Genomic DNA, 26,732 nt, shown 5'->3' with positions numbered 1-26,732 from the left:
TATATCCATCTTTTGAGGATTGTGTATGTCCATGCACGTCGTTAGCCATGACAATATTGCCCGGTGAAGTAGTCAAGGCAGCTGCATTATTCGTAGAATGCTCTGCACAGTAGTCCTAGTAATTCCATCATAAACTCCGTTTCAAAACGCCCCATTTCAACTAGCTCTCAGACCAGCATCATCGGTACTGTACACGCTGTCCGCTCCTCTTCTCCAGCTTCTTCTGTCTCTTACTCTCCCCGACAGCACCGTCTGCCTCTCCAGCACCTCCCAGGCCAGCTAGTCCGCTCTTCATGCCCATGAACGTGGTCCATGCCAACCAGACCGAGTACAGCGGCACCACGATCCACAACCACCACGCGCGGTCTCCGAAGATGCACACAGCGCCCATGCAGCCCCAGGTCCAGTATAGGACGTCCCACATGTACTCCGTCAGGCCGGACGCGCCGAGATCCTCGCCGGGGGAGCGAAGAGAGCCATCAGCGGAGTTGTATCGCGGACGGCCGAGACGTTCGAGGTAGAGCTCGATGGCCAGCGTTGGAATGGTAAATATAAAGTATGGTAGGAGAGAGCGCGGGCGATTGAATAACCAGTGGAGAAGGAGGAAGATGGCGTGGAGGGAAAGGGTCGTGATGTGGGTGCGCAGGAGGAGTGAGGTGTTGCGGGCGGCGAGGGATTTGGCTGCTTTCTGGAAGAGGGTTAGTTGATCTGATACTTTGCAACTGGCAAAAGCTAAGATTGTGGAGGTTACCTGGGCCATCTTTAATTCTATTTTTCTCAATCGCAACGTGTAGAAAATGTAGCTGTCAAAAGAGGAGCTGAAGAACCGGAGATCCGGTCAGGTCGCGTGGACACAAGGCGCGTTCAAACCGTCAACGATGTGAAGCCGAGGTATTATCAAAAAAGACCTTCCACACGGAATGAAGCCGCTCTGAACGTCACCGAAAGCGACAGATCGAAGCGGCCCCTGAGAGGTGGTGGCCGCGAGCGGATGTCTTACCCTCAAATAATTGAAGCGTGGAGAAGCACTGGAGGAAAAGGGAATGGCGTTGCCCACCACGACAAGCGCCGCCTCACACCAGCCACGCTCCATGAGCAGCAGCTCAAAACATCACGGGAGCCTTCAGCTCTACCCTACGCAGCATTATCGCGCCCCAACACCGCCGGCCCCGTGCGCCTGTTCTTCCTGAGATCGCATTCTGACTGATCGAACGATATGCGATCCAGCCCTTTCTAACCTCTGTCTGGCCTCACAAGGACGTCGCGGCGGTCCCCGGACGTCATTCACTCCGTCCAACCTGGCTGGATCCACAGTGAAGTAACTGACCGATCGCGAAAGAGGGGGTCGAAAGTGAAGGAAGAGAAGACATCACCGGCGACGCTGCGGTCATTCGAGATCTAATTAACGGCTCTACGGTTCTTTCCAGCGAAAGAAAGCCGGTCGCATCGCCCCTTCCTGTCTGAGGCCCGTCGCTACGGAACCTTTCAAGCGGCCCTCTTTTTCGTCGCTCTCTGATGCTCTCTCGCCCCTGTGAAGCGACTCCTCGACGACCTCTTATTCTTCATTTATCCGCACAGCTTTTACCTCGAATCCTCCTATATTGCTCTTTCTGCGACCTAATAATCAGCTGACATCTATCTAAAACACGGCCACAAAATGTCGCCGTCGACCCCTCATATATCCAGCCAGTTGAGGCAGCTCATTTATTACCACCTGGATAACAACCTCGTTCGCAACGCGCTTTTTCTCGCCGGTCGGCTGCATGCTTATGAACCCCGGTCATCGGAAGCCTCATATCTGCTCGCCCTCTGCCACCTGCAGAGCGGGCAGTCGAAAGCGGCATGGGAATACAGCAGGAACTCCGGCTCGAGAGGAACGCATGTTGGCTGCTCATATGTCTATGCACAGGCATGCTTGGACCTGGGGAAATATATTGAAGGAATCACAGCATTGGAGCGGAGTAGAGGGATATGGGCTTCGAAGAATCACTGGAGTAAGCGGTCACCGTGATGTGATGCCTGCGAAAACAGGGATTTCAGGCTACAACAGATTGCTCCAGGGACTAATTTTTTGCTATGAACAGATAAACATAGTGAAACGCGAAGACAACATTTACCGGATGCCGCAGCAGTGCTCTGTCTGCAGGGAAAGCTATGGCAGGCCCACAAAGACCTCAACAAGGCTGTAGAATGCTATGTGGAGGCTTTGAAGCTGAACCCCTTCATGTGGGATGCCTTCCTCGGTCTCTGCGAGACTGGTGAGTGCGAGTTTTGAACTTGGTCAGTCTAGCACTGGTTAACCGTTTGCCAAGGTGTGAATGTCCGCGTTCCAAATATCTACAAAATGAGCCCGGAATTACTGGCTATGCTTTCAGCATCCCAGGAAGCTGTTTCTCCAGTCGATAAGACGACGTCAGGGCCATTACAGGCACAACCAAACGTCAATCCCAACATTGACCCCTTCACCTCTGCTACTTTGAAAGGTGACACTGTCTCTACGTATGGTAGCTCGGCCTTGTGGGAGAAGCTTAACGGGAGTACAGTTAGCGTCGCCTCGGTTGGACACGAGGGAATGGAAACGCCGGTAGCTCAGAATGAGTCGGACTTGGCCAATGGGGCAGGAGTCATCACAGAATCTTCGTGGGAGCCACCTCTAGCACCCGCAAGAAGGAACAGAACCATACAGGCCATGGGGGTGGAGTACGCCGCCGAACCCCCTCCCAAGATGAGAACGGCGAGCGTCAGGTCGAGAACACGAGCTAGGGCGGAGCCGGAAGAACAGAATGCGCTTCATGTTGAAAGGGAAACCGCACCTGCCCCTACTGTAGGTGACCGCAAAAGAACAATTTCAGGCCAGGTCGCTCATCCACCGCCACCGCAGCCAACCGAACCGGGCGCACCGCAACGACGAAGTGTGCGGCTCTTTAATCAAATACGGCCGACCACGAGCAAGCTGGCCACTACGGCCCTGGCTGCCAAAGAGGGGAGGGAACTGAAGAAAGTGAAAGCTACCGGCACAAAAGGGCGTACCGCGACGACGTCTACCGTCGGTCGTGTCGTGAGCGGCAATCGAAAAAATGTCACTGAAACAGGAGACGCTGACAGTAAAGATCAGAAATCAGCCGCCACTTCGCAGACCGTGGCGAGTCATGGTCAGTCCAAGAGTGCTGCGGTCGACAAGTCCAAAGAGATCGAAGCCCTGAGCTGGCTATTAGACCTGTTTTCGAAATTGGCAGCCGGATTCTTCGCGTTGACCCGCTATAGGTGTCCAGAGGCGATTCAGATCTTCAATTCTCTACCTCAGAGCCAACGGGAGACTCCGTGGGTCCTTGCTCAGCTTGGACGAGCTTATTATGAACAAGCAATGTACCCTGAAGCTGAAAAGTATTTCATCCGGGTGAAGACGATGGCCCCATCGAGATTGGAGGACATGGAGATCTACTCTACCGTGCTGTGGCATCTGAAAAACGATGTGGAACTGGCGTATTTGGCCCACGAGTTGATGGAGATCGATCGCTTGTCACCGCAGGCATGGTGTGCAATAGGGAATTCCTTCTCCCATCAGCGCGACCACGATCAAGCCTTGAAGTGTTTCAAGCGAGCTACCCAGCTGGATCCCAAATTCGCTTATGCGTTCACTCTGCAGGGTCACGAATATGTGGCCAATGAGGAATATGACAAGGCCCTCGATGCTTATCGACATGGTATTAGTGCAGACAACCGGCATTACAACGCTTGGTATGGACTGGGTACCGTGTACGAGAAGATGGGCAAGCTCGAGTTCGCCGAGCAACATTTCCGTAATGCGGCAAGCATCAACCCGACTAACGCGGTGCTGATCTGCTGCATCGGTCTGGTGCTGGAGAAGATGAACAACCCAAAGGCTGCCTTGATTCAGTACGGACGTGCATCTTCGTTGGCGCCACAGTCGGTGTTGGCTCGGTTCAGAAAGGCCCGTGCCCTGATGAAGTTGCAGGAGCTCAAACTGGCCCTGGTTGAGCTTAAGATCCTGAAGGATATAGCCCCAGACGAGGCCAACGTGCACTATCTCCTCGGAAAGCTCTACAAGATGCTGCATGATAAGGGCAACGCGATCAAGCATTTCACGACCGCCTTGAATTTAGATCCAAAGGTGAGTTGACTATGCTGTCTTTACGGTCCAGTGACAGGACGTGCTAACAGATTTCTGCAGGCGGCACAGTACATCAAGGACGCGATGGAGGCCTTGGACGAGGAGGAAGATGAAGATGAGGATATGGCTTGAGCGGCGAAAGGATCTTGCATTCCCGGTTCTTTGTTATTTGTTCTTTGCTGAAGTTAAGCGAGCATCGACTTGGGATCTGTTTCTGCATTGGAGGTTGGCGTTATTGGAATGCATGAGCATAAGCATCGGGCAGGAGTTTCGGGGAAATTGGATACAGAGTTGCTTTGACTTGATGCGAGGCATCTGGCCTGGTCGGCCGTGGGGCGTGGTTCCTGTATATCAGCAGCTTTTGCTTTTCTCATGGCCACCTGGATGTACATGAGGGGATGGCCGGGCGGCGGTTTCATGAATATAATGTTTATCATGCCCGCGACTGGATAGAGGATCTATTCTTATTCGGGTTATCCTCCAGGTTCCAATGTTTTTTTTTCCTGTTGCGCGCGTAGACCCGTCGAGCACTCGAGCATCTGGACTGTAGCCAAGTCGAGATAAACCAGCACCATCAACTCCCATAGGCTGCTGGATGACTTTATGATGCTTATTCTGCAGAACCCTCTGTTCCAATGACATGTGCTCGAGATGTTGAGGCTTCCCCAACCGCGGGAGGAGCGCTTGGGGCGGTCCAGCTGACCACCGATTCTGGCACTTGTGCATATTCTGTGACCGGAACAGGAACTGGGTACATCGTCTGAGGCCATCCACACATGTCATACGTGTCTCTCTCAACTGGCGTCTGAACTGTAGTACATCGGACGTCGATCTTGTCCGAAGGCGGTGGGCGGGCTGTGGGGTTTCTGCCCAACAGACGCAAAAGCCGTACGTCAGGTCCCGTCACCGAGATACAACTTCTCTCCATACAAGAGACGACCGAGCTGTCCCTGCAGACAGCACCCTCTGACTTGTCCTCTGTATCGCGGGACCGTGTCGTCTGCTGGTCGAGCGTCTCCTCTGCCCTTGCATCCCCCGTCTCTTGGACCCATTGGTCATGGCCGCATTCTGATCCGCTCATACTGTACCTGGTCCTGGCCCAATTCAATTCTCTTTGTCTAGTCTACGCCCTACGGTAACAAGTGTTTTTGCTCTCGGAGGGTCTCTTGCTTGCTTGCGCCGGAGGACTGCCGGGATAGACAATACAGTAAGAGAGCTTCTTTTTTTTTTTTTTTAAAAAAAAAAACTCTTTTCACGCCCAAACAAAGCCTTTTTGTCCGTCTCCCATTGACAGAATTGGAACCCCATGTATAAGACCTTGAAGTCGTCGAGACTCTGCCAATTCCTCCTCTCCTCCGTCACCACAGCCACGACACCGCTCGTCCGCTCCGCCTCCACAACCATGTCCGTCGGCTCGTATATCCTTTCGGGAATCACGTCCTACGTGGTCGTGACCCTCTCGCTCTTCGCCATCTCCGTCAAGGTGCCCCGAGCCGCCTTCGCGGCGCGCTGCCTCTCCGCCTACGGCTCCCTCCTCCTCTGCGCGACCTATGGCGTCGTCGCCTCCATCGTCCTCCGCCTCGTTGGGTACGGCCGCGTGTCGCAGTGGGCCACGGCGCGCAGCTTCAAGTGGGTGATGCGGTACACGACTGGCGTGCAGTTCGAGGTTGTCGAGGGCGAGGAGTACCTGCAGACCCGCCCCGCCGTCTTCATCGGCAACCACCAGACCGAGCTGGATGTGCTGATGCTGGGCACCATCTTCCCGCCGTACTGCAGCGTCACGGCCAAGAAGTCGCTGAAGCGGGTGCCCTTCCTGGGCTGGTTCATGGCGCTGTCCGGCACCGTGTTCATCGATCGCGCGAACCGCGAGACGGCTGTCAAGGCGTTCGACGGCGCGGCGAGGGAGATGCAGACCCAGAAGCAGAGCGTGTTCATCTTCCCTGAGGGAACGCGGAGTTACTCTGAGAAGCCGGAGCTGTTGCCGTTCAAGAAGGGCGCGTTCCATCTGGCGATCAAGGCGGGTGTTGATATTGTTCCGGTGGTGACTGAGAACTATGCGCATGTGTTGAACCCGAAACAGCTGCGGTTCAATGCTGGTACTATCAAGGTTAAGGGTGAGTGACCTTCTTTTTTTTTCTTCATTATTGTCGCTTAACCAATTCTTCTATTTGTTTGTTCTATTTACTTTTATAACCCTATTTCATCCCAACTCTCTTCGCAACCTCCCACCGATGAACACCACTAACACAACACCCAGTCCTCCCACCAATCTCCACCAAGGGCCTGAACCCCGCAGACGTCGACAACCTGGCCCGCACCACCCGGGAAGCCATGCTCAAGTGTCTCGCCGAGATGTCGAACAAGGACGAGCGCGAGGTCGACGCCACCGTGCAGAACGGCAAGTCTTCGGCTGTTGAGATCTGAGCTCTTCAGGGCCCCTTTACGAGAAGAAGAACAAGAGTAGGGCGAAACGAGACAAGATACGATAAGGCAGAAAGAGCAAAGAACGAACGAACGAAAGAAAGAAAGAAAAAGAAAACGATTGATTGATTCTATTGGTTGAATTGATCGATCAGAAACGTGTGAAATGAATAAATAGAGAAATGAACCGACTACTTATTCTACTGTTACTTTATTTACATAGAAAAGAGGAAACAAAAAGAAAAATGAGAAAACATGATGCATATACCTATTTTTGTTCTTTTTTTTTGTGTATGTTTTGAGAATTAGTATCGGGGATGGCTTTTTTTATTGTTCTTTACTATATATTATTAGTATTATTATTATTATTTATGCTATATTGTATGTTAAAAGAAAGAGAGAAAGACTTGCAACTGATTGACTGATAAGTGTCATCTGGATAGATAAGATACTTGACTTGACACTCACATTATCATTATATATAGACGGATGGATTAGCCCACATAATAAGCTAAGCGCAAATTAAATTATAGAATAGACGTCCTTGAGACACAACGTTCCTCTCTCTCCCTCTCTCTCCCTCTCTCTCTATATTTATATATAGGTAGATATAAGGCATATTGCTCTATCGAGCCTAATATCATCCATTCATTCGTTCCTCATTCATGTATTGATTTTCATCGTCACTCGTCTCGTAACCATCAACTAATCAATTCTTCTGAGAAAAGAAAAGGAAAGAAGCTTCAATCCCAACGACTACCCCATACCTAAACCCCAGAGCTGTCTGCCAAAAACAAATATCCAAAAGAAGTATACCTACCTACCGCTCTGAATCCTTCAAACACCCACACTCCCCCCTCGCACACGGCCCAACATCCCTCTCAATCTCGATCCTCCTGAACTCAGCCCATGGATCCCTATCCATTCCAGCAGGCCGACTCCCACTACCGGCTCCAAACCCCGCACCCCTCGCAGCCGTCGCGACGAGATAATCCTTCTCGAACGCGACGACCTCGATCCGGACATCGTCGACCTTTTTCCCGTGGAGGAAGGTCTGGATTCCTGTGTAGGGAGTGCCCCAAACAGCAGGGTTATCACCAGCACCATCTCTGGTGGTGGTGGTGGAAGCAGGGACAGGGAGGATAGGTTCCGGCGCAGCGACGTTTCTAAACTCCAACTCCCTCAACCACGGCGCGAGTAAAGCTTCGCCGGTCATTTTGATATATGCCTCTTTGAGAGCCCAGTAGGTGTAGAAGAGGCGGTATCGATACTTCACTTCCTTTTCCTCTTCTTCTTCTTTTGAAGATAAAAGCTGCTGGGAAGCAGATGCAGGGATCGGAGTTGTTTTGATAGTGTCCAACTCCCGTCGCGAAAACACCTCGGAGAAGATGTCGACAAAGTCAGCGAGTTGCTTGCGCGTTCTTGGGATGGAGTCTTTTCGTCGTGGACGGAAGGGTTCGTTCGTGCAGGTAACGTCGATGCCGAGTTGGGGGGTTGTTGATTGGCTGGCTGAAGGGGGGGGGGAAGGGGATGGGTGTGAGTGCAAGATTGTTGATGATGATGATGATGATGACGGAACAATACACCCCGCCAACGCAACCAACGACGCCTGGTGACTGACGTTGAACTCGACGCTCGGAACAACACACTCCCCATCCCCATCCTCGCTACCTCTTGAAGCTGAAGGAGAAGGAGGCGGGATAAAGCACGGCCGTCGATGCGGCTCCGGCGTGCGGCTGATGGTGATTTCACCCCACGGGACACGGCAGGCGCGGTGGATGAAGAGGTACTTGAGCAGGTAGGACGCCAGGGACATGTGTCGGTCCGTGAGATGGTAGTATTTCTTGATCGTCTCCTGGTCTGCGGGTTGGAGGGTTTCCAGGAGGGGGAGGGAGGAGGTGCCCGATGAGGTTAGGGGGCGGGTGTCTATGTACCACCTCGTCATGGTCGTTGAGGAGGAGGGTTCTGGTGATGATGATGGTGATTGGGAGGTCATTTTCGATAATTGGGTATAAGAAATGAAAAGGATATGAGGTATGCTTCTTGATGACTAGGTAGTATATATCATGGATGTTTATTTTGAGATGAACAATTAGGGATATTGGATTGCACTGATGGTATAGGAATGGAAGTAATAGGAGGACCAGCAGAGATCACAACATTATTTCGCAGCAATAAATTAAAACCGTAGATACAGCCATATACAAGGACGATATCAACAAGCTGACGATCTACACATGGAGGAGATCTGGATGTCCCGCGATGTCGGCGTCTTGGCAGCACGTGGTCGCAAGCGCGGGCCGACGTGACCCCGGCGGTGGCAGAACGGCGACTGGAAAGATACCCGAAAGTGGCGGACGCGCGATATGACTCCGCCCCTCTGATCTACAAGTCGTGCAATGGGCAGCATCACGGTGGGCGTTCTCGCCCTGCAGGGCGCTTTCTACGAGCACCTACAGCTCCTGAAAAAGGCCGCGGCCAGTCTGGCCGAGTCGCAGGGCCCCGCGGCCTCGCAATGGGAGTTTATCGAAGTCCGGACGGAAAAACAGCTCGATAGCTGCGATGCGCTCATCCTGCCGGGAGGCGAGAGCACGACGATTTCCCTGGTGGCTGCTAGATCCAACTTGTTGGAGCCTTTGAGGGATTTTGTCAAGTATGTTGCTTTTAGTTTCTGACTCTGTAATTTGCTGACGATTGAATTTTTCTCCAGGCTCCATCGCAAGCCAACATGGGGCACCTGCGCCGGCCTCATTCTACTCGCGGAATCCGCTAATCGGACCAAGAAAGGCGGCCAGGAACTCATCGGCGGTCTCGATGTTCGCGTGAACAGGAACCACTTTGGTCGACAGACAGAAAGCTTCCAGGCGCCGTTGGACTTGCCCTTCTTGGCGGCCGGAGAGCAGGGACAGCCCTCGCCTTTCACCGGAGTTTTCATCCGCGCACCGGTCGTGGAGAAGATTCTGCCAAATCAGGACGGAATTCAGGTCGAGGAAAATCAGAGAGAAGAAACTGTGGTAGCACCTTCGAGGGAGGCTAAGGATCAGGCTGCCAAGGAGGCAATGGACAAACATGTGGAAGTGCTTGCGAAACTTCCAGGAAGAGCAGAGAGATTGGCTACCACTGGGGTAGACATTGATGCTGAGAAGGAAGCCGGCGATATCATTGCAGTCAAACAAGGAAATGTTTTCGGAACGAGCTTTCACCCAGAGCTGACGGACGACCCGAGAATCCACGCTTGGTGGTTGCGCCAGGTGCAGGAGGCTGTGAACAAGAGACGGAACGCGCAAAGCTTGCCTTTGAGGTGATGAACTTTCAGGACACTTAGATTTATTTCGTGGGTATAAGATGTAGATAGACTTTTTCTTCAACCCGGTACAAAATAGAGTTCCCATCCAACGCCGTGTTTGCGCCGAGGTCAGCCAGTTCCTCCTACCTACCTTTTCCGTACTCTTCCTCTTCTCTCCTACGCTGTTCCGCGTACGCGCGGCCGTAGCCTCCACGACCTGGATCGTACTCGTCTCTGTATTCGTCGCGGACCTGGCCACCAGACTTTCCTCGGCTAGACAGAGTTAGCAAGCTTTCCTCTCCAAAATGAACGCGCAACATACCCATATTGTCGTCCCTCCTGGAAGCCTGGATCGAGATCTGTGCGGATTATTCTCTCATCAAGCTTGGTACCCCCGATGTATTTCATACAGTCAAGAGCATCCTGGTGAGTGTAGTATTCGACAAAGCAGAACCCACATGGTGTCTTCGCGAAACGGTCGAGCCCCATGACCAGGCGCTTGATTTCACCGCATCTACTTGTTGTTAGGTTCGATGCTTGATGTCGGAGTGGTAGAGATCTTACTTCGCGAAAAGCTCATGGATCTGTTCCTCCGTAGTGTAGAAAGAACTAGGTGTCTTGTCAGCAAGTGAACACCTTCACAAGTAGCCAAGACTGTGCAAACATACAGATTTCCAACGTAGAGAGTTGTGGCATTCTTCAACGGATCCAGAGGGTCCTCTGGCGGCTTGCTGTCGCCCTCATCTCGGTCGTGGTAGAGCTTGCGCTTCTTGTTCTGCAGGAGACGCCGTCAGTGAACACTTGAACAGGCGACAAACCAATCACCAGACGTCAAAATTGCGTACCTTTCCCAGGTAGTAGGCACTGGGCTTGTCCAGCCTCTCAACAGTGGTCGGACTCTGCATCATCTTGTCGAGCGTTCGCCTGTCTGAGGTGTCGAAGTGACTTGGAGCAAGGAGAGGTGCAGATCGCCGAGAGCGTCGACACGCGCAAGGTCCAGCCAGCTCCTTGTCTTGGCACGCTTCTGCAGAGCTTCCGCTCCGCTAAACTCAAGGCGCGATCCTCATCAACAAGCTGCATCGCGGCCTTCTTCCTACCTTTCCAGGGCTTTGCGCCTCGTGTTACGTGTCGCAAAATAATGGGATACTGTTAACAAGTGTCATTATTTGATCTCTTCCCAAATACCACCTCTTCCCGCCTCCTACGACTCCAACAAAACGCCACAACCATGCCGAAGGTCATTAGCTACACTCCGCCCTGGCTATGCAGACCCTCGCCGGGCGCCAGTTTCTTCTCGAGCGTATCTCCCAAAAGTCCAGCCGCGCAGCCGGAAAATGGGAAAACCGCCGAGTACGAGGGGCCGACGAGGACCCTCGCGAGGAGAGGCACGGAGGTATTCGCCGTGGTGGACAATCAGATTCGCTGGTCGAATCTGACGCGGTTGAAAGACGAATGGCAATTACTGTCCAGGTCAAAGGCGAAGGATTTGAAGACGGAAAGCGGAAGCCAGAAAGATACTACTCCTGACGGTGCTTCAGATGGCGCTGGCGGCGAAGTCTACTACAGGGTAACTAGGAGAAGCATATCTTAGATTCTGCGATACTGACCCCGGCAGGTCTTGACTGTTCCAGTGTACGGACAAATTAGACAGTTGATTCCGTCTCCAAACGGTGCCTTCTTGGCTATCGTCACTGCCCATACTGTTCACATATCCGTCCTTCCGGATTCCTCGCACCTTTCCGGCACGGATACCTCACCGATTCGCCTGAAGACATATCAACTTGGCCCTACGACTCATGTCATCCCCGAGTCGCCCGTTGTGTCAGCAATATGGCATCCGCTCGGAGTCTACAGCAATCTTGCCGGCTGCATAGTGACTGTCACTGCCGATGCCGCTGTCCGCGTGTGGGAGCTTGACAGGAACAACCACTGGTCGTTCGATAGACCAACCCTGGCGATTGATCTGAAGAAGCTTGTCGATGGAACTTCTTGCGACGAAGACTTTACGCCGTCAGGGTTTGGGAAGAACAAAGGATTCTCCGCAGACTCTTTTGATATGGAAGTCGCATCGGCTTGTTTCGCAGGCAGCGGGCTTGATGGGGAGGACGCTTGGGCGCCAATGACTCTTTGGGTTGCAATGAGGCCGGGTGACCTCTATGCGCTTTGTCCTCTGCTACCCTCGAAATGGCACGCTCCATCGACTACTATTCCATCATTGTCTGCAGCTATTATCCCGAAACTCGCTGCTGCTGAGGAGGATCCTACCGAATATGGTGATGACTTGACCGCTTACCGGCAGCAGTTCGACTGGCTCAAGGAAATCGACAGTCAGGAGCCGTTGTCTATTGTCTCAGACGTGGAATCTGACGGAGAGATTCTAACCCGTCCTGCGAATCCGAGTGCAATCCCGAGACTGCAAGGCCCATTCCAGTTTGACATTGGTGACCAGATCGACGATCTTGATCTTACCGATCTTCTCGTTATTGCAGCGAAGGTCAAGATGGATGATCTGATGACCGGCGAAGATGAGGAGGATGCGCTAGAAGAAAGTGCTCAGGAGGGCTTATCAGCCACCGTCATCTGTCTTTCTACCGCCAGCGGCAGAGTACATATCTGCCTAGAACTCGACGGAGTTGAGGGACAGTGGCTTCCGAAAGCAAGAAAGAATGCTTTCAGGACGCCTCTCTCCGAACCTGCGGACCTCCTATTGGTCGAGTCGCTTGATACGGTCAGGGAGAATCTTAGACAACGGAACTCCTGGCCTACCTTCACGAAGGATGTCCTTTCTCGTTACAACTTTTTCCTCACTACTGCCAATAATGTGACGTTCATCTCTCTGTCATCATGGGCACAGAGACTGGAAGCTGAGCTACAGTCCGAAGACGCTGCAGGATCTGCTTTCCGCTTAAAGATCCTCTGCGAAGGCTCAGTCGCCCTAAGGGAGCAGATTCTTCAAGCAAGTGACGATGATCTTGCTACGAAAGATGAACCAAAACATCTGTCGTCTTCTTTGGTCTTTTATGACTACGACCTTGGTTATATGTTGCTGACTTACCGCGCGTCCCGTTCATACGCGGCAGTGCTCGACGCGCCCGCCCATGCTGCCTTTGCTTCGATGGCGGAGTCACAGTTGGAGTCTGATACTGTCTCCCGTGGACTGCCGATTATCCCTCCCCGACGAGCTCCGTACCAAGTCCCCTCGATCTTATATTCCGCCTCTCCCCTGGAGTCCTTCGTTGATAAGCACGTTCCACACCGCCACAGACACACCCTCAAAGAACAAGTCCGCCTCTCTCCGTCTACTCTTGACCTTGTTACTGCCGCACACCGGATTCTAGCCGCTCACACAAACGCTCTTGAAAGGGCCGCTTCAGACCTTTTCCGCCGCTGTGAGAGATTGCAAGGGGAGATGCGTGATCAACTCAAGCAGCTTGCCGATGTGGCGGAACGGATCAAGGGCGTTTCCAGTGAGATCAGCGAGGATGGTCAAAGAGTGGAGGGTGCCAGAAGCGGGGAAGCCTTGAATAGAAGATTGGAGGCAGCCAGAAAGAGACAAGAGGAGCTTGTCCAGCGGTATGATAACTTGAGGAATAGAATACTGAAATCTGGCGGTCGCCCCTTGAGCGAGAAGGAGAAGGCCTGGATGCAGGAAGTCAGCTCGCTAGAAAGCTCTCTCGAGGAGAAGGAGGCTGCTGAAGACGAGAAGCGCCTGAATCTCACTCAGAGACTGGAAACCGTAAGTCGCGTGGCAAACAGTGTCTTTTAGCGGAAGTACTGACCGCGAATTGTAGGCAAAATCACTTTCGGCAGACCTGCTGGCCGAAGTGAAGCGCATTGCCGCAGAAACTCCTGCCGCAGGCGAGCCCGGTACTCCAGCAAGCCCAAGTGCCCATCCAAAGGTCCCACAGAGGTTGCAGAGGGCAAAGATTGCAGACGCCATGAGAATGGTGGAGCGAGAGTACGTCCCTCTTATCTCCAATCAAACTCTCCGTTGATCAGACTCCATTGCTAACTGTATTGTTTAGATCTGCCGTCATCGATGCTATCACTTCGAGGCTGGAACGCTTAAACACGAGCATACCATAGACTAGCCAATTCGTATCCCTTGAGAGCCATCCTTTAGTCTCTTGGTTATCTAGTATCCTATTCATTCAATCTCTAAATACAGACTCGAGTCATCATGTCGAGGAGTCGTATGCTTCTCAGTTTTTGCATTATAGCATGTCATGTTAGAAAAGCATTGCATAGGTAGATATGGTTCATCATGAGCATTCAATGTATCCTCGCCGAGTTCGTACAATAACAAATACTGTGTTGGCTTTGTTTGTGACTCTTTCTTGTGTCTTCTTCTGGTTCATTTCATGAAAGCTCATACAGAGAGTTTACCCATCTTTGCTAGCTTTTACTTGTCGCTTAAGCAGAGCTTTCTGTTGGAACATGCCTTCGACTGATATCTCGACTCTTGCCAGGCTAGAGATAAATATAACCGAGCTATAGATGGCATCAAATACTTGATAGGTACAGAGTATCTGCCAGTGGAGCCCGTGGAAAGCAGCGGTTTTCCTACTCCGCCGGACGTATATAAGTCCACACGCATACCCTCCAGCCCGGAGGCCTCCCCCGACACGACAACAAACACCATAACACCACATGTACCTCCCCATTCCACTATGCATTGGGAGTTCGATCCATCACCGTCCCAAGGCCCTCTCATCCCAAACCCCCCTCCCCCAAGAAAGCAATATAGAACGCCCAAAAAGGATCCAAAAAGGTGGTTCCGTAAGTAGTTTATCTTACTATACCACCCAAAGACCCAAACCCGAACCTCACAAGGATCTGATACAGGGCGCCTTTCTCCAGCCTCCTCGAAGTTTGACCTGACCCGTATTAAGCCTATTCGAGCTACTAAAGTACGGTGCGGGATTTACAGGGCGGAGGACGGACCCTTTTTGCCCGGGGAGCGGACTCGACCAAGCTTGCTTACCACTCGACCACCGGAGCTCTGGTTAGGAGATATGCGCTGTGCTTAATATTTAAGGGAGAAAGATGAGGACGTGGGCTGGTTGATTGGTGGACTGAATTCGAAGGTGTTGGATGTTTATGTCTGCCTTGCCCCCGTCTCACTGATTGAAACCTACACGCGTCTTTATCCCCAGTCATTGCCAAAGCAGAGCTACCTAGGTGCCCACACCTATATGTACATAACATGTCCACTCGTATCTACATAACCTGCGCACGCACCCATCCCCAACGTCTTTGATGAAGTAGTGAATCGATCAACCCTAACCCAACACATCCAACCCATCCATCCATAAATCTCCTCCCCTTCCCTTCCCTTCTCCTTCATTATTTCTATTTCACTTACTTCAACACCAGGCTAGTAGCATCCCAGCCTTCTCCAAAGCCTCTTAAACCGCGAAGCCTTAGCCCGCTCCTGCTCCTCCTGCAACTCCTGTAACCTCTGCCGCTCACATGCCTTCATCCACTTCTCCTGCTCCTTCTGCCACTGCCTCGCCTGCTTCCCCACCAGCTCCCTCTCCCACTTCTCCCACTCGTGCTGCTCCTGCTGCTCCTGCTGTTCCTGCCGCTGCCTCTCCTGCTCTCCCCCCCCTCCTCCAACTCCTTTCTCTTACAACCTTTACACTTCCCATTATCGTACCTGGCCGGTAATGACTGCCATTGCGGACAGTTAGTCACGTTCTCGTAGCGGCAGTCGATCTTCCCGACTTTATGGCCGCAGGCGTTGTATTTGTAGTACCAAAAGCAGCACATTTTTTGATAGTGGATCCTTTTTTCTTCTTTTGTATGTAGAAGGTTTCTTGCTTTTCACTTGATGGTGTAAAATAGAGGTTTCTGAGTGGTAACTATGCTCTGGTGAATAGGTAGGTAGGTAGGTGAGTTTGTTTAATTAGCAAAGATCGTCAGATGGAATGGCTTTGTTTAGCTCTTTGTCTGCCTTTGTAGAGTTTTAAAATTGAGGGAATACTTCATAGAAGTAAGTAGGTAAAGTCAAGTATCCAGTTAGGAGGTTGATGTTGATATCAAGATGGCTATTACAATAGTAGGTATATTTATGTCTTAGGTGGTGAAAGCAAGCACAGGTGTAGGTAGGTAGTTACCAGGTAACCTACGAAAGGGAATACTGTAGGTTAACGCCATCAAATGTAGCAATCCATTGCATGGACCTAGTCACAACTTGACTAAGACTAGATGGAGGGAAAAACACAACGGCTAGGTCCCTTGTGAGTCAAGAGACCACGTCATTGTCGCCGTATCCCGAGGGCGATGATAGGGTTTGAGTCTCACGTGACTGTTTATGTTGGACTCGGCGGTATATCCCGACAGGATTGCTGATGATGACGGGGTTTATTCGGTCCATGGAACGAGCCGTAGGATATGAATGGTGTTATGTATTTTGCTTTCAGTCTGGAGGACAACTGGTTTATCCCATGTAGGATGTGTTGGATCCTTGGACTAGGGACATTCCTTTTAAAGTTGTGGATGATAGACGTCAGGGATATTATTAGTATGAACTTAAATTAAAATTAAGCATTAAACTTTAGGTAAAGGGGTAAGTTGCTGCACCTAGTCCAAACTACGTGCATCCCAGATAGTAGTACACAGGCAAAAAGATTAAAGATTAAGTACAGGACTTGGTACATTTCCCAATTTGCAAGAAGCCAACGCCTAGTAGTCGTAGCCATACCTCCTACATCTACCAACCGTATGTTATGCAGGCGACTCGTTTCCCAAGGCTTCATTCTTTTCCTCTCAAAAGCCAATTCCCCAGAACCAAAGATGTTGTACTCGTCTTAACAGCAATAATCCAGCTCAACCCTCTCCTCAATCGCATCATACAACTCCCCCACAATCTCCTCCCACGACGGCAACACCAACTCATCGAACCGATCCTCCCACTTCCTCATCTCCCGCAGAAAACTGCCCCACCAGCGACAGAACTGGCGCATCTCCATCTCGCTGAACTCGGCACCAGAGCTCTCCAGCTTATCAAACACCTCGCCCGTGGCATCGATCCACACCCGATGCGGACCATCGAGGTACTCCATCCTCAGCCGCGCGTACTCCGCCGCGTACATCGCGTACGCAGCCTCCTCGATGTGGAAGTGCAGCATGAAGGGGGGCAGTTTCATCGAGGGCGCCAGCGTCGGGCAGCAGGGCTCGTGGTCGGCCTTCCAGTTGAAGAGGCGCCGGACGGACTCGACGTGGATGTAGTAGTGGTGTTCGTGTTCGCTGTCGCGCGGGCACATGCGGTAGAAGCGCTTGTTGTATTGCCTCTCGACGTGCTTCAGGGCGGCGAAGGTGCGGCTGGCGACGTGGCGGACGTTTTTGAGGGCGTCGAGGAGCGGTCTGGGGCAGATGTTGTAGAGGTGGTTCGGGAGTCGGATGTTCTGCATGTCGAAGATGTAGCGCGTGTTGCTAATTTCTGACATTTTTTTTGATGGTCTGGATGCTTCTTCTTTATTTTTCTCACCAGGGAGGAATTGTCAATGTCTATCTGGGGGTGGTGGTGAATGGAAAGGAGACGTGTACAAGGCACGTAGTGTAGTGACTGTGCGTGTTGAGGGTTAAGGAGCGTGAAGTTGTATGCGTGATATGAAGGCTGAGAAGGGACGAGAGGCACAACCGGATTTCCCCAATTAACAGAGGACACGACAGTGGGGAAATGATGCAAGTTTCCCATGTTGGGAGGAGAGCATATGTGTAGAGGGTTGCCATTGTAATCAATGTTTCGCCGGCAAAGGCCGCCCGTCCATCACAAAAAGATGTGTTTGGAAAACAATCATCATTGGCGTTAGTCTGCCATGATATCGGTCTGGGACTAAGTCAGATAGCAGATAGCATGATATATGCGGCTTGAGTATTTCAGTATGTTTAGCAGCAGCTTGTCCCGATTAATCCAGAAGTATACAAGCCAAGATCTGGAAGTCTGACTGTTTACCTGTTAGGATGTGTGGTATATGTTCATCTGATTTTCCCCACTGAGAGATCCTTGATTTTACTTCCTCCGCGAAAAGGTTTGTTAGTGCCATTCCCAACGGGAAGATCCTTTGATTTTCCTCTATGAGGAGATTTGTCAATTTTATTTTCCCATGGGCAGATCATTCAACTTGGTTTCTTACGTGTAGCAAATTAATTGCACATTTAATGAGCAACGTGCCCACGGGAAGACATCATGTAGCTGTACACATCGTGTTGCTGGCAAAGTTCATCATGGTTTGAGGATATGGCATAGCAATCCAGACCAAACTTACAGATGGTACTGATGACTGATTTCCAAAACCCAGCAGTCAAACCGGAAATGTCAATATAATCTATCAAGTAAACGCAGATACGGTGCTGCAAAGATAGTGGGTAGACCGGATACGATCAAAACCAGCGGATGCAATCGATTACTGTTGAAGTGGTCAAGAGCTTATACAATAACGAAGTTGTATGCTGACAGAAATGATATTTCCACTTTTAAATACTAAATACATTCGTAACTCTTGTCTATCATTATCCTCACTGGACCCTGTACCGCATCCTGTCAGCCTCGCACGGAAAACCTGGCAAAAGATTACATACCGCTCAATGAGGTGGACGCCCGATGCAGTCTCGATGATGCCGCTCACCTGACCAGGCTGAAGAGCAAAAGCTGCCTCCTCGAATTCCTTCTGCATCTCGCCTCTTCCAAAGAAACCACTGGGTTCTGGTCAGCCATTGTTCGTGATCACACAGTTTGCACGCCGACATACAGATCACCCTTCTTCCTGGCACTGCTGCAGTCCGACTCCGAAATGGCAATGTCCCCCAGACTAACCTCCCCCGACTTAATACGCTGCTCGTGGGCGCGGAGAATCTGAATCGCCTCCTCCTTTGTCCTCGTGATCTGGGCCTCCCTCCAGCTGCTTGGGCGTCTGCTATCTCTGTGCTTGATGAGGAGGTGACTGCAGCGGATCTTGCCCTCCCCCTGTCCGTACATGCCTGGGTGCACGGCAGGTGTCGTGTGATGGTGTGCCATATAGATCTTGAGCTTCTCGGTGTCGGTGTTTGCAGGAGGTTCCCAGCGGGACTCCTTTGTCATGGGGTTGAAGTAGTAAGGGAGGTTCTTGGAGTTGGAGTGACGGACCTCCCAGCCCGGGGGCAGACCTGTCTCAGCCTGGAGTTGCCATGGTTAGAAGCTACTGTGATGGAAAAACTAGCGTGTAAACAGCACGCAACGGCCCAAGGAACAACCGTACCATTGTTGCAGCGGGTAAAGAACGTAGATACAAGCGAAGGAAGCTTTGTGTGTGAGCAGAAGCGGCGTAACTAGCCTAGTGGACTATGTATGAACAGGGTATCGCGGCGTAGTGGACAGAGTTGGTAGAATCTTCCCACGAGGGACCGGTGTAAACTGCGGGGATAAGACGAGACGCTGAGGGCCGCGGCCAACAGTAGGGCTGAGGCCCGTGCGCTGCCCGGCCCAGACGGGACTAGCGCCTGGCGGCGGCGATCTCGCGTTGTTCTTCAGGCTTCCGCCGCCGTCCTCGAGCAACGGTCACCGTCCTTTGTCGTGGTCGTCCTCGCTATTAAACACTGCAAATCAAGCATTTCAGCTCAATATCTGTCTATATATTTTCGTCAAACGCGTCCTTTGAAGAATCCACCTTTTTAAACGGGCACATCAAGCTCTACGTTCAAAATGTCCGCCAGTCCTTCCCCGTCTGCCAGTGGCGATAACAAGCAAGTCGACCACGTCCACTTCCGATTCTGCCGTGAATGGTAAGCAATATCTGGTCTGTTCGTCCCTTGCAATCTGCGGAAGTAGCTAACATACGTGATTCCAGCTCCAACCTTCTCTATCCAAAGGAAGACCGTGTTAACAACACGTTGATGTTCACCTGCCGAACCTGCCATGTCGGCGAGCCCGCGACCTCGTACTGCGTCTACCAGAACAAACTCAACAGTCAAGTCGGAGACACCGCTGGTGTCACTCAGGATGTGGGATCTGATCCAACGGTTGGTGTCCCCGGGTTTTGCACCTATTGTGGCGAAGAGATCACCTGCTTTGTCTGTAGCATGGTGCCAGAGGGGCCCCTCACGCAGGATGGAGGGGCCAAAAGCTCCCAAGATGAAGAGTTTGATGCTTGATTCATTCTTGGAACAGCCATGGCTAACAGGCTCTCTTTCTCCACAGCTACCACGGGCGAACAAGCTTTGTCCAAGCTGCGGTGAGAACGAAGCGGTGTTTTTCCAATCTCAGCAGCGTTCCGCGGAGACTGGAATGGTAAATTTGCTCCTTCAACCCATGTTGTGAAACGGACATGGCTGACGTGCTCAGAAACTCTACTATGTCTGCTGCACTTGCGGTAATGTGTTTACGTGATACCATACTCTTGTGATGCTTTTCTGGTTTTCGATACCCGCATAATATTCGGAGCGGCCGGTTTCGGAGTTAGGGCGATTGTATATTGTTTGGGCAAGAAATTCCGTGTCAGTAGTGATGACGAGGGGATTTGTGTATTAGAGCTTGGAACAATGTCGAGAATGTGAATAGAGACTGCTTTATCTTTACATATTCATTATTTTACACGTGCATAGGAGCTAGCGACAGAATCTTGGACCATTGCTTTCCCCGTAACTCTGCGCCCACGACGCCTATACTGTAGGTTAGTATCCCGTCGACTAGAAGCCAGGGAACAGCCGGCAAACCAGTGCAAACTGACCGTTTAATCTGGTTCCGATAGGGTCACCCGACTTGTTCACCAGGACACAGGCATTGTCATCGAACTTGATGTAAGTTCCGTCCGGTCTCCGGATCTCCTTCTTGGCTCTGACAACGACGGCGTGACGGATGTCTCCGCGGCGGACCTTGTTGGCGATACCGCTGCTGGTCGCGCTCTCGGGACCGAAGTTTCTCTGCTTCTGCACGACGACGACAATCCGGTCACCTAGGAAGGGAGGCGGTTAGAAGAGAATTGGCATGGCAGGACCGGTCGTTGGGGTCGTACCGACTGTGGCGGGCCGCTTCTTCTTGAGGACGTTCACGCATTCGACAACAGCGGCACCGGAATTGTCGATGCAATTAAGCATCGTCTGTGTCTGTCAGCACGCGAGTAATTCCAAGGGCATAGAAGGACGCACCTTGAGTTGGATCATCTTGATCGCATGGCGTGGTGATCTGACCGGTCGGAGGTTTCTGCGCAGCTCCGAAAGATTTGATGCGCAGGAACAGCAGGTTTTGCCGACCCGACCCCGGACACAGCCTCGTCTCTCCTGCGCCTCGCCTCGCCGCGGCGCGTATCGCTGCGCTGCGCATCGCTCTCCTTTTCGCGGCAGTCTGCGGGCTGACAGCTGAACGCCAGCCACCTGTCTTCAGCTTGTTGACCAACTGTCTTAAGTGTCGCTGCGCTTCTACGCGGTCCCCCATGACGGTTGCATTCACTTAATTATGCGATTGACCTTTCATTCCCTTCTTTCCTCTCCCCCGGCGGCTCCGTCGACAACATTCGCTTTGTTTGCTGTGTTTCCCGTTTCTTGTTTCTGTAGTCGGTCCTCAGGACTCTAATATTACACTCTACCAACTTCCAAACTACCAATCCATGTTATAATTTTCCATTCTGGGTTCACTGCCTGTCCCAAGGACCCAGAATGCCATCCTCCAAGGCAAGGTCGAGCCCGTCAGTCGACCGTCGCGAACGCCTAACACTTGCAAAACTGGCCAGTTATGACGATGTCGCGACAGATGCGCTTGTTGACCGCGTCCGTGACCTCTCTGTGTTATCCTCCTTGAAATGTCTCTTGACCGTCTGACAATGCTCTCTAGGCTTACTTCTGGACGAGTACCCGCAAGAACCGGACCAAGTACGTCGCTGCGAGAGGCATTCGGGAGGACGATGTCGCGCGCATCCTCCTGCACAATGTCATCGTCGCAAAAGACGTCGCCAAGGCCGAGAAGGAGCTTCTCGCGCTGCCAGGGCTGAGCAAGTACATGTCCAGGTTGCCGAACGACCGGGAGAAGGAGTGGTTCCGGCGGCACTTGCGCAAGTACATCGAGATTTATCTCCCGGAGTGTCCATTCGAAGTTACCACCACTAACCGCTACACCATCACGACTCACGAAGCAGCGGTTTGTGCCAGGAAGTTCATCAAGAGAGGTGAAGAGATCAAGTATCTCAGCGGAACCCTTGTCGCAATGACCCGTGAAGAGGAGCAGGACCTGGATCTGAACCGGAAGGATTTCAGCATCGTCATGTCTAGCAGGAAGAAGACGCCGTCGCTGTTTCTTGGGCCCGCCCGCTTCGCGAACCACGATTGCGACGCGAACGGGCGACTGGTGGTCCGCGGGTCTGAGGGCATGCAGATCGTCGCGACCCGAGACATCCATATTGGTGAGGAAATCACTGTTTCGTACGGTGAGGACTACTTTGGTATCGATAACTGCGAATGCCTCTGCCTGACGTGCGAACGGGCTGTCCGCAACGGCTGGGCTCCAAAATTTGACTCCGCTTCCCAGAGCGCTACATCTACTCCAGCTTTGGAAGATGAGAATGCTACGCCTGACAGCTCCTCTTCCAGTAAGAAGAGAAAGCATGGGACTGATACTGATTCGGACCATTCAGCACTCTCCACCCCGCGCAAGAGAGGGAAGTTTCAGCGACAGAACTCCAAACTGAGAGAGGAGATATCAGCTCCTGAGGACTCCGCTTCTGTCGACCCCTCGTTGGTCGCAGGGCTAGACAGCTCCCTCTCTACTATTGCTGCACAGGCTGAAAAGCAACCCAGTAACAACCACGTTGACGGGCTTGACCGTCCCTTATCCATTGAGCCCCACCAGGAGAGCACTTCCCAAACAGCTCCCGCTATGGACCATGAGTCACCCGGTTCGTCTATCGCAGATGAGTCCCAACGGTCTTCTGCATCAACGGCCGCAACTTCCGTGTGTGACGTAGGGATCAAAATCAAAGTTGAGGCTGCAGACTCTGTAGGTGAATCTATTTCAACAGACAATCCAGGTCATGAACCAGGAGCTACTACAGGTCAGCCTGATCCAGAGTCCTGTCTAAGCGGCAGTGACGTCGATGAGCTTTCAGACTTATCTGATTCGTGGGAATTAGATGACAACCAAGAGGCCGTTGTGAAGCGGACGAAGACCAACGGCAAGAACCAGAGCCAGCGCCGCAAACGCCAGATCGTGCCCTCGGTTGAGAATGAAGCTCCAGGGGTCCGGGTGCCTGGCGACTACACGAAGACACCGCGCCTGCTCGCCCAGCGCTACGATCGATGGGTGGAATGTCACACGTGTGACGCCTGGTTCGTACAGGAGAATTCGTACTTCACGCGGAAAGAATGCCCTCGCTGCGAGCGCCACTCCAAGCTCTATGGATACCAGTGGCCCAAGACGGACAAGGAAGGACCGCACGACGATGAAGAACGAGTGATGGATCACCGGACTGTCCACCGGTTCATTCCCCCGGATGAAGAGGCTCGTCTTCAACGCAAAAGCCGCGGCCTCAGCGCCGGTGGCATTACACCTACACCGGAACTGTCCGACGCGAGGAGCGACCTGACAGAGCCCAGCGAGTTTGGAGAAGATCGACGCACCACGCGGGCGAGCCGCAGAAGGGACAGAGAGCTCAGGATGACCATGTAATGGTCATAGAGGGAGATCTGCTGCCGCCGTTTATTTTGGTTGACGTGACCGCCGCTAGGGCTCGATATCGACGGGTCGGTCAGGTGACGCGCGCCTTGCATTAGGGCGCTGGGTTAGTTACCAAATGAGGTCTAGATGCCACATGACTAAATGTCATAGTAGCCTCACACCCTCCCACCCCACCACGTAAATTCACCATCTTAATACCACCTCAATCATATCACATGTCACTTATCGATCGTCTTTCTGTTATTAATATCTTGGCTTTATCAAACGTGCTCTTTTTCCAACGTGGCGGGCACATCCTTGAATTTCTCTCCTTCCTGTCCAATACCTCTCGTCATCGAGCCAAAAACACGGATCGAACAGCTGAAGCGTTTGCTTTCCGACGACTACTGGCAGTTTCAAAAAGTCAATATCCTAAAACTCATACAGATGTATGAGACAGAGAATTAGGACCACTCACCCCAGGTACTACCATTTGGCTTCGTGATGGTGAAGTCATGGATCATAAACCCGGGGTTGACGATATCCCCAAAGGTTCTGTTGTTTGGTTGGAGGTTGGTTATCAGCTCTAATTTGTATTATCACCCTTCTCGCCTTCTTTTAAAGGCTTTGTCACCAGATGATGCGACACAGGGTCCCACAGGTATTTAAATTTGGCATGTAGCCTATATTTCATACCCTGCTCCTCGGGAGTTCTCTCTCTCTGTCTCTTTCTTTAAGGCGTCCCGTCCCCATTGACCATTCTAGAGACCTGCCTCCTAATAACTGTGCCACTGTGGAATGTTTGCTACCATCTTATCATCTGTACTCTGTTCATGCAGAAAGGGGAATAAGATGAAACTACTGCGGCAGATGTCCACTTGAACCATTACAGTATCAAACGGATTTCTCCATTTTATGTATGTCTATACTTTTTTTATGTACACTAGGTTGCCATATCTTTCGGCACAACGGTCCCCCCCTGTTCAAGCCACTTAGCTTGCTGCTTTTGCTATATTGCAATCCAGGCTGGTTTTGTCTAGGGTCTGTGACCTATCATAGTGTCCAGGTACCCTCCAGTGGCTTCAAAGTCATGTGGTTATAGAATAGCAACCCGCCAAGACAGCAGGTAGTGGGGGAGGGGGTGTCGAAAGATATGGCACAGTACTGTAGGTAGTTAGGTAGGCAACAATGCAGACGAGGTAAGACAAGTGAAGTTAATGAAATCTAAGTAGCTAAGTTCTATACTAATTCATCATAAGCACTCTTGTATACGCCCCATCAGCTCTGCTTGCTTGCTTCCCCTCGCACAATCTCCACTGCGTTTCGGGTCTTTGTTTCTGTTGCTTGGTTGGGTTGGGTTGTAGCAAACATGGTGTTCTGTACTCGTGGACATCGTACACGGTACTCGACTCTATACCACTAGGTAGACAAAAAGTCAGCTATGCCACACCACTTTCTAGTCTCCTTTATTCGCGGGCACCTACTCACCTAGGTAGGTACTTGTCATACACAACAACCTCACTGCCATTTCCTCTCATACGCCTCCCATCCGGAAGTGTCATGCCCCGTCCTTGGCTCGACGTAGACGTGGACAGAGGCCCTGCGTCCACCTCCACTTCCGTGTCCATGTCCAGATCTAGGCCTGGATCTAGGCCGAGCTCTAGATCCCGATCGCGAGATCGGAGGCGTCCAGAATGGGATCGTCGACCACGCGTCGGAGTCTGTGTCTGAGGAAGAAGAAGAGGAGGAGGAGGAATCATCATCATCGTGATGGCTGTGGTAGCCACGATCATCATCAGAAGAAGACCACCCGAACATCCAGCTATTCCTCCGGCTCCTACTCTTACTCCTCATCCAGCTTTTGTTCCTGCTCATACTGCGCCCTACTACATTTCGGGTTCTGCTCTTGCTCCGACTCCTCCCGCGAGTGGTAGACCTGGTCCTCTGACGGCGTACCCTCTCGTCACGCTCGTAGACGTAGTCGTAGTCATCACCGCCACAATCGTCACCATTGAAATCGGAATCATCAAAATGATGATGTTTCTTTTCTCTGCTGTGCTCGCGGTAAGAACCACGACCACGACTCCGACTTCGACCGCTCCGAGAACCGTGCATGTTCTTGATCGCCTCCTTGAGGTACCGGCCCGCGCTGTGCATTAGGTCCGTGAGGGCTTCGTTTTCGCGGGCTCGGTGATGGTGATGGTGGTTATGGTGTCGCTGGTGATGACGGTGGGCGTAGTATTCGCGGGTTTCGGTTGAGGCTGTTGCGTGGTGAGGCATTTTGTTTTGGTTTTGTTTTTTGTTTGTTTTTGGATTGGGCTTTTTTGTTATTTTTTGTTTGTTTTGAAGGAAGCAAAAACTGATATGTATGGAGGTATATATTTCAGATGGAGAGAATACCCTATAGAATGTTCCGGTGCAGTTGTAGTTATAAGTCTTGATCTGATGATAGAATAGAGAAGATAAGATCGTTATTTGATAGAAAGATAGATCAGTAGATAGATTCGTAGATGTGATGGATGGATGGATGTATGGATAGATCCCTCGATCGAGGGGAGTTTCCTCGATATATATATATACACTTCCCCTATACAAAGACAACCATCTATCTAAAAGAAAGCCGAAACCCACTCGAATAAATGAACACCGATGGCGGGACAAAGAACGAACCTACGGTGATTTCCCTTTCTTTCTTTTTATCCCTTTATCGCCCCCCCTGGTTTCTTCCTGAAGAAACCAAGAACGAAGCTGAAGAACGCCTAAACCTGTACTCCATATGACAAATGGGATGGGATCCTCCGATACATGGTCCGTGCGCTTTCGTTGTTCACCTAGATCTTCAGGGCTTAGCGTGCAGAAACGAAGACAAAGAAAAACAAGCGCCACAGGTATGCTTATTTATCCTCTTCTTTGTTTCTTTTGTTTCGTGACTAGGGCTGTGCTGTCAGGCAGATCATCATCTTCATCACTTCCATTATCGTTTGTTCTTTTTATTGTTTGACTGAACGTGACTCAAATTGACGCCACCAGGCTTGATCAAAACATAGGATATTATGAGGTAGGGGTACCTCAGGAGCTCTTTTCCTTTCTTTCTCTTTCTTTTCTTTTGTTTTGATTGTTTCTTGGTTTTGCTTTTCGCGTTGAGTGTTGGGCGGGGGTCTGTGCGAGGCCCGGGGGGGGGGGGATGGTAGTGCCTGATCTCAGTGGACAGACAAGGTTTCGTTTACTCGTATTCATGTAAATGTACATGTACACCTCCTGGGTTATTG

General features: G+C 51.5%; 14 protein-coding genes across 14 annotated transcripts; 6 read left to right on the top strand and 8 right to left on the bottom strand.

Moving 5' to 3' along the window:
* Positions 1-178: 178 nt before the first annotated feature.
* VTN00DRAFT_2620 (uncharacterized protein) lies at positions 179-760 on the bottom strand (the record flags this gene model as incomplete). The annotated part of the gene is made up of 2 exons (XM_069428853.1): positions 179-688; positions 752-760. The coding sequence occupies 2 exons, from the start codon at positions 758-760 to the stop codon at positions 179-181; spliced, it is 519 nt and encodes a 172-aa protein (XP_069283666.1).
* Positions 761-1,657: 897 nt separating this feature from the next.
* VTN00DRAFT_2619 (uncharacterized protein) lies at positions 1,658-4,264 on the top strand (the record flags this gene model as incomplete). The annotated part of the gene is made up of 4 exons (XM_069428851.1): positions 1,658-1,994; positions 2,085-2,258; positions 2,313-4,132; positions 4,193-4,264. 4 exons carry the CDS (start codon positions 1,658-1,660, stop codon positions 4,262-4,264), a joined length of 2,403 nt encoding a protein of 800 aa, XP_069283665.1.
* A 1,174-nt stretch (positions 4,265-5,438) lies between these two features.
* Positions 5,439-6,556, top strand: VTN00DRAFT_2618 (uncharacterized protein; the record flags this gene model as incomplete). The annotated part of the gene is made up of 2 exons (XM_069428850.1): positions 5,439-6,246; positions 6,390-6,556. 2 exons carry the CDS (start codon positions 5,439-5,441, stop codon positions 6,554-6,556), a joined length of 975 nt encoding a protein of 324 aa, XP_069283664.1.
* An 817-nt stretch (positions 6,557-7,373) lies between these two features.
* Positions 7,374-8,549, bottom strand: VTN00DRAFT_2617 (uncharacterized protein; the record flags this gene model as incomplete). Its single annotated transcript, XM_069428849.1, has 1 exon — positions 7,374-8,549. The coding sequence occupies one exon, from the start codon at positions 8,547-8,549 to the stop codon at positions 7,374-7,376; it is 1,176 nt and encodes a 391-aa protein (XP_069283663.1).
* A 403-nt stretch (positions 8,550-8,952) lies between these two features.
* On the top strand, positions 8,953-9,858 carry VTN00DRAFT_2616 (uncharacterized protein; the record flags this gene model as incomplete). The annotated part of the gene is made up of 2 exons (XM_069428848.1): positions 8,953-9,206; positions 9,264-9,858. 2 exons carry the CDS (start codon positions 8,953-8,955, stop codon positions 9,856-9,858), a joined length of 849 nt encoding a protein of 282 aa, XP_069283662.1.
* Positions 9,859-9,982: 124 nt separating this feature from the next.
* Positions 9,983-10,747, bottom strand: VTN00DRAFT_2615 (uncharacterized protein; the record flags this gene model as incomplete). Its single annotated transcript, XM_069428847.1, has 5 exons — positions 9,983-10,112; positions 10,162-10,353; positions 10,404-10,448; positions 10,508-10,614; positions 10,685-10,747. The coding sequence occupies 5 exons, from the start codon at positions 10,745-10,747 to the stop codon at positions 9,983-9,985; spliced, it is 537 nt and encodes a 178-aa protein (XP_069283661.1).
* Positions 10,748-11,067: 320 nt separating this feature from the next.
* On the top strand, positions 11,068-13,925 carry VTN00DRAFT_2614 (uncharacterized protein; the record flags this gene model as incomplete). Its single annotated transcript, XM_069428846.1, has 4 exons — positions 11,068-11,406; positions 11,455-13,575; positions 13,631-13,797; positions 13,865-13,925. 4 exons carry the CDS (start codon positions 11,068-11,070, stop codon positions 13,923-13,925), a joined length of 2,688 nt encoding a protein of 895 aa, XP_069283660.1.
* Positions 13,926-15,216: 1,291 nt separating this feature from the next.
* On the bottom strand, positions 15,217-15,519 carry VTN00DRAFT_2613 (uncharacterized protein; the record flags this gene model as incomplete). The annotated part of the gene is made up of 2 exons (XM_069428845.1): positions 15,217-15,435; positions 15,499-15,519. The coding sequence occupies 2 exons, from the start codon at positions 15,517-15,519 to the stop codon at positions 15,217-15,219; spliced, it is 240 nt and encodes a 79-aa protein (XP_069283659.1).
* A 1,132-nt stretch (positions 15,520-16,651) lies between these two features.
* On the bottom strand, positions 16,652-17,290 carry VTN00DRAFT_2612 (uncharacterized protein; the record flags this gene model as incomplete). Its single annotated transcript, XM_069428844.1, has 1 exon — positions 16,652-17,290. The coding sequence occupies one exon, from the start codon at positions 17,288-17,290 to the stop codon at positions 16,652-16,654; it is 639 nt and encodes a 212-aa protein (XP_069283658.1).
* A 1,072-nt stretch (positions 17,291-18,362) lies between these two features.
* Positions 18,363-19,084, bottom strand: VTN00DRAFT_2611 (uncharacterized protein; the record flags this gene model as incomplete). The annotated part of the gene is made up of 4 exons (XM_069428843.1): positions 18,363-18,372; positions 18,426-18,542; positions 18,596-18,999; positions 19,082-19,084. 4 exons carry the CDS (start codon positions 19,082-19,084, stop codon positions 18,363-18,365), a joined length of 534 nt encoding a protein of 177 aa, XP_069283657.1.
* A 440-nt stretch (positions 19,085-19,524) lies between these two features.
* VTN00DRAFT_2610 (uncharacterized protein) lies at positions 19,525-20,208 on the top strand (the record flags this gene model as incomplete). Its single annotated transcript, XM_069428842.1, has 4 exons — positions 19,525-19,604; positions 19,670-19,841; positions 20,020-20,109; positions 20,164-20,208. 4 exons carry the CDS (start codon positions 19,525-19,527, stop codon positions 20,206-20,208), a joined length of 387 nt encoding a protein of 128 aa, XP_069283656.1.
* A 201-nt stretch (positions 20,209-20,409) lies between these two features.
* VTN00DRAFT_2609 (mitochondrial 54S ribosomal protein uL14m) lies at positions 20,410-20,981 on the bottom strand (the record flags this gene model as incomplete). Its single annotated transcript, XM_069428840.1, has 4 exons — positions 20,410-20,480; positions 20,549-20,773; positions 20,834-20,918; positions 20,967-20,981. 4 exons carry the CDS (start codon positions 20,979-20,981, stop codon positions 20,410-20,412), a joined length of 396 nt encoding a protein of 131 aa, XP_069283655.1.
* Positions 20,982-21,473: 492 nt separating this feature from the next.
* VTN00DRAFT_2608 (uncharacterized protein) lies at positions 21,474-23,475 on the top strand (the record flags this gene model as incomplete). Its single annotated transcript, XM_069428839.1, has 3 exons — positions 21,474-21,584; positions 21,649-22,861; positions 22,940-23,475. The coding sequence occupies 3 exons, from the start codon at positions 21,474-21,476 to the stop codon at positions 23,473-23,475; spliced, it is 1,860 nt and encodes a 619-aa protein (XP_069283654.1).
* A 1,506-nt stretch (positions 23,476-24,981) lies between these two features.
* Positions 24,982-25,743, bottom strand: VTN00DRAFT_2607 (uncharacterized protein; the record flags this gene model as incomplete). The annotated part of the gene is made up of 1 exon (XM_069428838.1): positions 24,982-25,743. The coding sequence occupies one exon, from the start codon at positions 25,741-25,743 to the stop codon at positions 24,982-24,984; it is 762 nt and encodes a 253-aa protein (XP_069283653.1).
* Between the last annotated feature and the right edge of the window lie 989 nt (positions 25,744-26,732).

The sequence above is a fragment of the Thermoascus crustaceus genome, assembly GCF_041956765.1.
Source record: "Thermoascus crustaceus strain CBS 181.67 unplaced genomic scaffold VTN00scaffold_10, whole genome shotgun sequence".
Classification (NCBI taxonomy): domain Eukaryota; kingdom Fungi; phylum Ascomycota; class Eurotiomycetes; order Eurotiales; family Thermoascaceae; genus Thermoascus; species Thermoascus crustaceus.
This window is presented reverse-complemented; position numbering and strand designations above follow the sequence as displayed.